A 12,075-nucleotide genomic window follows, 5' to 3' on the forward strand; every position below is an offset into this window, starting at 1 on the left:
AAAAAAAGTTACTGAATGGTAACAAGACATTTTTATGAACAGGTATGTTTATTTATAAAACTAATTTTTCTAACTCAGAATGTGTTTTCATATAGAACCCATACCATCCTGAACAAAAGCTTATCTAAAATACGAAACAGCCAAAATTACGTATATTTGCAAGGAAAAACAGTATTATTGTAATACTAGCCAATAAAATAGTGAAACTATATTAAAAACTATCTGGGGATCCCTGAGTGGCTCAGTCGGTTAAGTGTCACGATCCCAGGGTCCTGAAACTGAGTCCGCTTTGGACTCTGCTCAGACGGGAGCCTCCTTCTCTCTCTCCCTCCTGCTTGTGTGCTTGCTCTCTGTCAAACAGATAAATAAAATCCCTAGCAAAAAAAACAAACAAAACCCCAAAAAACAACTATCTGGAATCAGCTGATAAAAGGTAGCAGATTTATTAAAATGAGGAGGTTAATAAGGACTGCTGTTTCTTTTTCCTTGAGTGGGGCCAAATAGTTCCTCTTCCGTGTTTTATTTTTAAAACTGTTCTTAAGACAGACGTATTATTAGCATAAAACTGTATATTCATCACAGAAATTTCAGAGCTGGATGGAACTTTAGAGATTACCTAAACAATGATTTTCTAATTTTTAAACAAGAGAATCCTTTCTCCAAATGAAATCTTATGCAGAAGTAGGGGAAGTTGCTCTGTTTTTGAAACAAAGAGGGAGACCTAAGACCCACTCATCTGATTCTCCTCTCATTATCTACAGTGGCCTGGAGTGGCTCCATGAAGCAGTCTGAGCCTCAATTATTTAGGGCAAATCCTTAATAAGTGAAGAAACAAAAGCCCAAAGAAATGAAGGTCTCCAACTTGTCCAAAGCCACACAGTGGCAGAGCCAGGTCTGAGAACCTTAAACCTGAACCTTATTACTCTCTCTCCTCATGTCCAGACCTAGGTTCTAACCTACAATGCCAATGATGCTTTTCTCATTAGCCCCTTAAGGCACTGCCTCTGACTTGCAGAAGTATCCTTGGCCTATTCTTTCGTAAAGATCTAGGCACTCCAAACTGATGGTCAGCTTTACAGATATCATTCTAAATGCTACTCTTTACCTATGATCCTAGACCCATGTTCTATCATGTATTGGTACCAGATAGTCAACACATCTCTTAGGCCTACATTTGCTACTCACAGCATCATCCCCTATCAACAGCCATTGCAGAATAGAATATACTCCTTCCATGTTTAATCCTGGGTCCCTGCCCAACATTCCCTACCTCCTCCCTCTCCCCGCACCATGTAATCACAATGAAACGATTTCCTATCACACTCAAAATAGGGAGAAACAAGGTTTTAATCTAACTAGTCACATATATTAATTATTCCCTAATTTGTGTAACTCAGGGAATGCTGGTAATTGAAAATAAACTAAAAACTCAGTATTAAGAAGCAGATACAACTAACCTAGTAAATTAAGAAGAATGTATATAGGTGGGACAGAGTTCTTTCAACTGAAAGAACCTACTACAGAGGCAAAGACTGTTCCTTTACCATAATATGCCTTTTATCTTCCAAACTGCTTGTCAATTCTTATATAAAAAGACATTCTTAAAGAAATTAACAAATAACGTCAGGATAAGGGTTCAACACATTAGACTTTATAAACACTCATGCCGAAATCACATTTTAAGGTGTAACAATCAGGGAAAAAAAAAAAAAACAACAAAACTAGGGAAGAAAGGGAATAAATATTTTACATGCTTCATTAGTTGATATTTTTGAAAAAGACACTTCCCCACATCTTTCTTGTTCCCAAAGTTTCTATTCCTTCACAAAGGAAATTACACAGAAATAAGTAACATTCTATAAAGCATATACAAATGTTAGCCTTATCAGAAATGTTATCCTGCAAATAAAAAAAAATGTCATCCTGCAAACTACAGATTGTTAAAAGAACTTATTTTAAGGACTTTCAAAACTGCAGAAAGACAATTTTCTTCTGCTATTTATATGCTCCAAAAAATAACACATCTGACAAAGTCCTCTCATCTTTAATTCAAGTATATAAAACTGAATTATCTCTATGGTCATCCTTTCTAAGCTACAACATTCTATTCCTATAGTCATGGACCTCGAACAAGAGCTAAGGAAATTAAAAGCCAACTGTGTTAAGTTGAAGAATTTTGTATAAAGGCTTTACAGAGCAAGCTGTGACCGTTAAAAGAAATAAAAAGTCAATCTTATCCCCAACCCTAATTAATTTAAAATTAAAACTTTTAAGCTAAAGTTTTATTTAAGGGGCAAAGTATCTTTCATGAAAAAAGTATAATTTGCCCATTTTTGTTAACATAATTATTTCTAAAGTTTTTTTAAATAGAATTCTTATGTCTCTATACAAATACTTTTTTTAAAAAAATACAAATACTTCTTAAAAAAAGACTGTTTAGTGAAATATGTGTATGTGTTAGCTAAAAGCTAACAGGAAAGAAAATGTAAACCTTTTCTGTGAGTGTTAGAATATCAACCATACTTGACTACCAAAAATAACTTGAAGGCTCGTGGTACATAAGTACATACAACATAAGTACCTGTGGTCCAGCACAGCTGATCTTACAAACATCACAATAGTGAATCTGGGGCGGTTTGGGAGGCTGTTTTGGTTTCAGTTGTTTATTTTGGAATGGTGCTTTTTTAGTAAAGGTGGTCCCTGTCCAGGCAGCTGTTGCAGCAGCAGCTGCTGCCGCCGCTGCCGCCTGCTTCTGTTGCTGTTGCTGCTGTTGGTAGTAGGAGGATGCAGCTGAATACACTGCTGCTTCATAACCTGAATAAGACGTACCTTACAAATAAAATCAAACAAAGATTATGTTACATAATTACAACAGGCCAAGTTAAATGCGTTGAACTTAAATTCAATAAATTCTGCTAGCAAAGGCAGGTTTACATGTGCATATTTACAAATAATGAGTAACTCGCAAAACCTGGAAAAATTATAAGTCAATCAATAAAATTTTAACTCAACACATGTCAGGTGTTATAAATATGTAAGAGTGTAAGATTTGGTCCTTGACTTCGAGAAACTTCCTACTCGGTGGGATATGACAGTGATAAAATGTACATGGTTACAGAATCTGTTAGTATTTCCCCCAAAAGAATTCCTCTGCATACATTTGGGAAGGGCTGAATTTGAAGGAGAGTCTGAACTAGGATATTAGACAGGAAAAAAAGAAATTCATTAAAGTATATGCTTGATGACTGAGAGGACAGAAGATTTAAAAGAACAGAAAAAGGCTTTGAATCCCGGTGATTGAGTGATGGGTTATGCAACTGATAAAAGCAAGGAGTTGACAGAAGCTGCTTTGGAGAAGCAAGGTGAAGAAACCTTAGCAGAGGTCTGTGATGTGAAGCTAGAGATCAGATGAATATGTAAGATAACAGACAAAAAATTTTGGAATTAGGAATGAAATACATTGGTACTCATTTTTCAAAAGAAAAAAAGCACTGTATTTTCTGGCTGAATGAATGGATTGATTCTATCCATTTCCATTGTTAAAAGTCTCTAATGAATAAGCACAACAAGCTAGTTACTGATACAGACATAACTTATACATGTTGCTTATGTTCAGTGATTTATAGACTTAAAAATCTATAGAAGTTTTAAATTTGACAAAGTTACTGATTTTACTTATAAGCCTATCTCAAAACTAGAAAACTTATCCCTTTTCTAAACTGAGGTCTCTGGAAATTTGGAAGACTCCCTATTTATCGCACTACAAGACTTTTTTTTTTTTTTTTTCTGAAGTGGAATTGAGTGGAGCAAAGACATGTAAGGCTCAAGAAAAATATTCCTAGTTGCCAAGATGGCACAGAAGAACTACTTAAGGAAAACTAAACTTTTTGGTCTCTCAAATGCAACTGCTATGTTGAAAAGAAAAGACTTATGACCCACTAGCTCTGAGGCATCTACATACACAGGAATGAAAACATGAATTGGAAAGGTGAGGATTTAAGATGCGTGAAAAGTGAGAATCATAAGCACCTTAAAGTGGAAATATCTACAAAACAGTGCAATCAAGTAATTTGCATGAAAAGCCTTCCTAGACTTTTATATCAGGCTATTAAATTATAAAGTGCTTATAAAGATAGAAAGTACTGTGAGAAGAAAATATCTAAAAGTAAAAACATGAAGAAGCAGGTAGGCATATTAATAATAAGCATATGATCAGATAAGAAACAATCAGATAACAACTCATATAACTGATCAAAGGAGAAACTACAGATCAATAAACTCTTCTGGCCAGTCTTACTAATGTCCTATGGTACTTAAAAATGTGGAGAAAGACCAAATGTCTTCAAAGTGATAGGCAGAAATATGCAGTTTAAATTTCACTTCTAAAGCACCATAAATTGTCTAGTTAAAATTAACAAAGCTACTTTTAAATTTTAACTGGCTAGGACCATGATTTTTATATGAAAAATTTTAAAGATATTTTCCAAATGACTAGCTGTTGTGTACAGTAACTGTAAAAATACCACTTAAATGTAACCTCATGAATTAATGTATCAAGAAGATAAAAAGTAGCATAAGGGCAATAGCATTTTACAATGCTGGATGACCAGGACTTTCAGCTTTTTTAAAATTGAAAATCCACAGTAGGGCGCCTGGGTGGCTCAGTGGGTTAAGCCGCTGCCTTTGGCTCAGGTCAAGATCTCAGGGTCCTGGGATCGAGTCCCGCATTGGGCTCTCTGCTCAGCAGGGAGCCTGCTTCCCTATCTCTCTCTCTCTCAGGCTGCCTCTCCGTCTACTTGTGATTTCTCTCTGTCAAATTAATAAAATATTTAATTTTTAATTAATAAATATTTATTTTTTATTAATAAATAAAAAAAGAAAAAGAAAAAGAAAAAGAAAATCCACCGTATTCGGGGCAGTGCTCCAGACACAATGAATTCTCAAAACAGATCTATAAAACAACTATTATTATCCTTACTTGACAGATGAGAAAACGGGCTAAGAGACTGTGAGGTGCTTTATTTTTTTAAAAAGGATTTTATTTATTTATTTGATAGAGAGAGTGATCACAAGTAGGCAGAGAGGCAAGAAGAAACTCCCCACTGTGCAGACAGCCCGATACAGGGCTCGATCCCAGGACCCTGAGATCATGACCTGAGCCGAAGGCAGCGGCTTAATCCACTGAGCCACCCAGGCGCCCCGTGAGGTGTTTTTTAAACACTGAGTTATTTAAACCATAAAAATCACCACACTAAGCTTAATATTGACAAATTAATCTTCATCTGCGTATCTGTAGTCTAAAACTAATAAAAGGTAAGCTTAACTATATAGCTTACTACTTAATCTCCTATGATTACTGGCAAACAAATGTACATTTCTCGTAAAAGCACTACTGGAAAGTAAATAGAAGGTTGAATCTCTAAATAAAAGCTCAATTTCTGAGGGCTAAAACATTTTCACTTAAAAAGTACTTTTATTAAAGGAGCACCTGGGTGACTCAGTCGGTTAGCATCCGACTCTTGATTTAGACTCAGGTCATGATCTCAGGGTTGTGATACTGAGTCCCATGTTGTGCTATGCGCTGGGCGTGGAGCCTGCTTGGGATTCTCTCTCCCTCTCCCTGACCTCTAGGGGGGAAAAAAGTACTTTTATTAAAAATCCTTATCAATTAGAGGTGCCTGGGTGGCTCAACTGGTTAAACGATTGCCTTCGGTCAGGTCATGATCCTGGAGTCCCAGTATCGAGTCCCACATCGGGCTCTCTGCATGGCAGGGGGTCCACTTCTCCCACTGATGTCTCCCCTCTCATTGTCTCTCTCTCTCTCTCTCAAAAAAATAAATAAATAAAATCTTAAAAAAAAAAAAAAAAATCCTTATGGGGCACCTGGGTGGCTCAGTGGGTTAGAGCCTCTGCCTTTGGCTCAGGTTGTGATTCCAGGGTCCTGGGATTGAGCCCCACATGGAGCAGAGAGCCTGCTCCCCCCCCCCCGACCTGCATCTCTGCCTACTTCTGATCTCTCTCAAATAAATAAAATCTTGAAAAAAAAATCTTTATCAATTAGTAAGTTACAAATTAAGTTGAAATATTATTTTTAAATACAATGTACAATATCAGAAACAAAAACCTACCATTGCAGTAGTAAATTCAGCATGTTACAAGCCACCATTTATCAGGTACTGAGATTCTAGAACTAAGTTTAATGAGATGGAAAAAACAGCTGACCTAAATTGTAGCTGATATAAAATTACACATACAGAACTCAGAAGTCCTAACAATGATTTTTTTGGATGGCAATTTCACACCATATATCACTTTTTTTTAAAAAAGTGCATACTCTTTGACATATTGGTAATTTCCAAGAATTTAAACAACTGGCAAATTTACAAATCTTTTCATACAAGGATTATTTTACCCACTGTTGTTTCTAGTTTTTCCATAATACGAAACTTAGCACCCCAAGAAAGATACTTTAAAATATATATAGTACAACCAAACAATATTATACAGCCATTAAAAACTATGTCTTTCTAAGTATAGATTCTGACTTCTAAATACCATATTAGAAAACGCAGCTCCTTTGTGAAATGGCTGACTGTTTGGGCATGAAATGCTTTAAGTGTATGTCCTACTGTGGAAGAAAAAAAGGAAAAAGTGCTCAAAAAATAATGATGCCAAGTCCAAAAGGTTCAGGAGCCAGTTTGAAAAGGATCTCATTGGCCAAAATTGAGAAAGCATGTGCCTCAAAAAGAAAAATGAAAGTAATGGATTATACTACACTGAACAAAAAATACTGAGTCCACAGTAATGCTAAAAAGAGGTGACGCTTCCTTAGAGAAGAATGCTGAGAATCAATGTAAAAAGATTTTATATCCATCATTGTAGAACTTGATTCATTTAAGAGTCTTTCAAAGGATCCAACACCACAGTCAAAAGTAGTTTGGTTAACAGGCCCATAGACTATTTGGATAAGTACAAAGGGGAAAAGGTATCCTTAAAATGGAGAGATCTGGTAGTCACCACTTTAGTAAGTGATTATACCTGCCATCAATAAGGAATTTATAGCATTACTTATGTGCTCCTGATGTGATGAAATGCTGAAGCTCACTTAGGTAGTTTTATTGATTAAAAAACTGACAAAATCTAAGCATAAAGAAAGCAGATAAATCTGGATTATGGATTTTATAGGACAACTGGCCTGAACTCTTAAAACATGTCAAGGTCAGGAGAGACAAGATAAAAACAGGAGATTATTCTACATTAAAGAAAACTGAAACTAACAAGACATGACAACCAAGTATAATCCACAATCCTTGATTAGAACCTGAATTTAAAACAAAACAAAAACACACCAAACATAGAAAGCTCAGCCATAAAAAACACTTGTGGACAACTAAAAGAATTAGATAAATTCATGTTCAATTCCTTTTAATTGTATTTGCATGTGGTTATGTAATGGAATACTCTTATTCTTAGGAAATACAGGCTGAAGAATTCTAAGCAAAGCACCAGGTCATCTGCAACTTATAATGCTGACCCATTTGAAATGTCTCAAGAGATAAAGCAAATATGACAAAATATTAATAGGTAAATCTAAGAAAATGGTATATAGACTTTACACTATGTTTCTGAATTTTCTGCAGAATTAAAGTTCTCTAAAACAAGAAGTTGGGGAAAAACATAAATCAAAAGAATGATGTACCTCATACTTAATGATATGCACAAACATTCACAATCAGAAAAAAGCAATTAACAAAATTGTATGTGTTGGCCAAATTCACTTTTATTAAAAAAAAAAAAAAACAACACAAACGTATATACCGAATATGTATATTTCCATGAGGAAAACGAGAAAGACATAAACCAAAATGTTAATGGCAATTGGCATCTGGGGTACATGTCCTGTGATTTAATGTTTTCTTTTTTATCTATAGTTTCTAGTTTTAAATGATGTATTATTCACATATTATAGCAGTAAATAAAAATAATTAACTAAATCCTGTGTAAGATATATTCAAGCAACTGGACAAAGGAAGAGAGACAGAAAAAACAGAACAACACGTAAGACAGAAGCAGTAACAGGAAAGGATACTATTATACTTCTTATTTTGTTGGTGGACATTAAAAAAAAAAAGTGTCCAGTCAGAGCTTACTGAAATTATTCCACTTAGAGTTATAACTGATTAATCAGATATAAATAAAAATTAGTCAGAGATAAAGAGGGGCCAGAAAAGTTGTATCTGGTCAATCCTGAATGACAGATCTAGGAATAACAACCTCTCCTCACTCCCAATTCATTTCTGCATGGTTTAACTTAAAAATCTGTGCCCACTGCTCCTTTTGGCACCCTTTTAGATAGAGACAGACACCATAACAGACCCTGCAAGGCTTTTCACATGCCATTTCCAGCCTTATCTTTTAATATTTACCCCATATATCCTGGATTCCAGCCACAAAAAACTTGTTCCTAAATACTCCAGGTCAGCCTAATTCATCACCATATCCCTAGCACCCAGCACAAGAATTTAGCATAGGATAAAAAAATCTCTGAAAAACAGGGTGCCTGGGTGGCTTAGTCCATTAAGCGTGTGACTTGATTTTGGCTTAGGTTGCTGTCTCTGGGTCATGGGATCAAGTCCCATGTTGGGCTCTGTGCTGGGTGTGGTCTCTCTCCCTCATCCTCTCCTCCCCTGCTTAAGCACATGCCTGTGCACTCTCTCAAAGCAAACAAACTGTGAAAAACAACAACAAAATTTTAATTCAGTAGTAGGCTTTTAACAAGCAAACTGGACGAAATAACTAAAACTGCCCATACCGCCTTAAATCCTCCATAGAACAAGACAAGGTACAGAAAGATAAATAAAATGCCTAACAAAATAAACCATACAGAAGTACAAGGTTACATGTCTACAAAAAAAGCAACATGTGATTTTAATCACTGAAATAATGCAAAATACCTTAGTTAGAAATTAGCAAAAACAGTGGACACAGGAAGATTTTAGTGATATTTCTCTTAATATAATGATTATTTAAGGAAATATGTAATTTCCTTAATAAAATAAACATATAATTATTTAAGAAAATAGAGCTACTCTGTCCTTCCAAGAGATGTATGTTATATAACAATCTTATGGATATTTACAAAGACTACCCAATATTTTCAAGATTTATTCCTGATAATAAATACTTCCCTGGTGGCTGAAATAAACAGTACAATTTGTCAGTGTTAGTCCCTGAATGTTAACCTTAAATTTTCAAATTCATTTGGAAAAATCAGAAAAAAAAATGACCCTGTAAAATACTAGGTGTTATTTTTTCTAACTGCAATGCTAGGCCAGGACTCATGGCTGGCTTTCAAATGCCCAAAGAGAATTTTATGTTGTTCATTATCTCCTGGCTTAAAAAAACAAAAGCCCCAAATACAACTTATTATGGTCCATTTGTCACATTATACATATATATCTACACCTATCAATTCAATTCTTGCTACTGGGACTAAGATTATTTCACAGAACATCAAGATAGTTTCTAATTTTGTTTACTCATTTAAACACAGTTCATCTCTCTTACCAGAATAAGTAACTGCCGTGGTACTGTAAGTAGCACTCTGGGTATAGGATGGCACCACAGTAGCAGCAGCTGCTACTGGCTGTACGGTGGAAGATACAGGATAAATGGAGAAAGTAGTGGTAGCTGGACTTGGTGTGGCTGGTTTTATGGCTGTCACTTGTCGAGTTTGCTGGGCCTGTGTATACTGAGTTGCACCTTGGCTATAACCCGCTTTGGGGGCTAAAATAGAAAAGAGATTTCAGAAAATGAGAAAGGTGAACCTCAACAGTTATTATATCAATATTCTTGAAAATTAGAAAAGTGTAAACACCAACTATAAATTTGATGCTAGCAATTTCTTCCTGGCAAAGGTTTGAAATTTTTATTACCAACTGAGTAAAATATAACCTTTAGATAAATTCACTTATCATCTTTTCCCAGATACTTTCCATGTATTTCCAAAATGGCATTTTTGTCTAAATTTACAACTAACTGAAACAGCAGTGCTACTTAAAACAGGTACTAATAGTTTTTAGGTAAAGGGGTGTGTGTATGTGTGTGTGTGTATCGAGTCAGTTAGTTTAACCTGAGGGTTATGCTTAATATTGTGAACAAAATAAAGAGCCTCAAATATGATTTCAATTCACAGTAAAAATTTTCAAAATTTAATTATATCGGATGTGCTCATATACCATTCATTGCCTTTTATTAATTCATCTATGGTGAATGTCAGTCTAATTCCAACTCACAAAGTGCCACTGACTTAATTCTTCAAATATCAATAGCTTGAGTGCAGCTGTTTTTAAATGGCTACCATTGGGGCACCTGGGTGGCTCAGTGGGTTAAAGCCTCTGTCTTTGGTTCAGATCATGATTCCAGGGTCCTGGGATTGAGCCCCGCATCAGGTGCTCTGCTCAGCAGAAAGCCTGCTTCCCCCCCGCCACTTCGCCTGCCTCTCTGCCTACTTGTGATCGCTCTGTCAAATAAATTAATTAAAAAAAAAAAAAATCTTCGGGGCGCCTGGGTGGCTCAGTGGTTAAGCCGCTGCCTTCGGCTCAGGTCATGATCTCAGGGTCCTGGGATCGAGTCCCGCATCGGGCTCTCTGCTCAGCAGGGAACCTGCTTCCTCCTCTCTCTCTCTCTGCCTGCCTCTCTGCCTACTTGTGATTTCTCTCTGTCAAATAAATAAATAAAATCTTTAAAAAAAAAAAAAAAATCTTAACAAAAAAATGGCCACCATTCACATTTTGCTACTTTTGACCATATTCAAAATAAATGTATGCTTTAAGAAGCTTATGAACTGTTATTATCAAGCCCTAAATTAATAATTAATCTTATTAATGATCACTAAAGCATACAAATCACTTTATGCTTAGTTAAGGCACCTTAAATAAATAGCACTTAACAGTTTATAAAACTGTTATCTATAAGTATAAAACCTGATCCACACAACACACAGATGAGGACATTTTACAAAAGGAAACTAATGTCTAAGAGCTAAATGGCTTACAAGGCACATAGTCAACATCAGAGCTAAGACTAAATCAAGACTCTTCTGACTCTTTACCACAATCTAACTTTGATAATTAACCAGAAGTTTGCTACAGATCAGTGTACCCACAAATTATTAGAGAAGAAACTATAGAAAAGTTGATCATTATAATTCAAAATATTTTTATATCACTTTTATGGGACTCACAGAAATCTCAGAAGTAGAAGTACCCCAGTCAACTACCTCATTTACAAATAAGAGAACAGAGATGAAAAGAGTAAAACTCACTCACCCACATTAGTGGTAAAGCCAGTACTAGAAGCCAGTCCGACTCTTTCCTAATCGAAGGTCTATCCACACCCCCATGGTCCTTCAAAAATTAACTAAAAATAAAGGAACTATCTACTTCTCTGAACTCAGCTTTGTTTTAGAAGTTATCAGGAGAATCTCTATAAAAAAATCCATCTTTTAAAGACTACAAGGGGTGCTTGCATGGCTCAGTTAGTTAAGCATCCAATTCTTGACTGAGATTCTTTCCCCTTGCCCCTCCCTGCTGCTCACATGAGCTCTGCAAAATAAATAAATCCTAGGGTGCCTGAGTGGCTCAGTAGGTTAAACATGGGCCTTCAACTCAGGTCATGTTTCTAGAGTCCTCAGATTGAGCTCCACATCGGGCCCTCTGCTCAGCTGGGAGTCTGTGTCTCCCTCTCCCTGCCCCTGTCCCTGCTTGCGCTCACACACGTGTTCTCTCTCTTGTTGTCAAATAAATAAAATCTTTAAAGAAAGAAAAAAGAAACAAAAACTACAAATACGTAGGCTTCCTTGAAAACAAAGTATTTCCTGTATTTGAACCATTACATTTACTGTAATATCAGAGGCTGGAAACAGAACCAACTGTCATTACTGATCAGAAAAAGATGAATTAAAAATAAGGGCCCACAAAGGGTTTCCAATGGTTACACAAAGTCAATCAAGCAGTATGTTCTGGGCATTTCTGGCGAAGCTAAGGATGTGGCCAGAAGTTATCACCACAACTC

General features: G+C 35.9%; 1 protein-coding gene across 3 annotated transcripts in view; it reads right to left on the reverse strand.

Annotated features, from left to right (window-relative positions):
• ZFR (zinc finger RNA binding protein) overlaps positions 1 to 12,075 on the reverse strand; it is an 86,486-nt gene that overhangs the window by 49,240 nt on the left and 25,171 nt on the right. For all 3 annotated transcript variants that reach the window (XR_009353733.1, XM_059173732.1, XM_059173731.1), the window contains 2 exons: positions 9,568 to 9,786; positions 2,582 to 2,829 (listed from right to left, as the gene is read on the reverse strand). Coding sequence is in view for 2 of the 3 variants with exons in the window: in XM_059173732.1 (XP_059029715.1) it covers positions 2,582 to 2,829; positions 9,568 to 9,786 (467 nt within the window). In the remaining variant the exon portion in view is untranslated. The remainder of the gene's footprint in view (positions 1 to 2,581; positions 2,830 to 9,567; positions 9,787 to 12,075) is intronic.

Source organism: Mustela lutreola, chromosome 5 (genome assembly GCF_030435805.1).
Source record: "Mustela lutreola isolate mMusLut2 chromosome 5, mMusLut2.pri, whole genome shotgun sequence".
NCBI classification, from domain to species: domain Eukaryota; kingdom Metazoa; phylum Chordata; class Mammalia; order Carnivora; family Mustelidae; genus Mustela; species Mustela lutreola.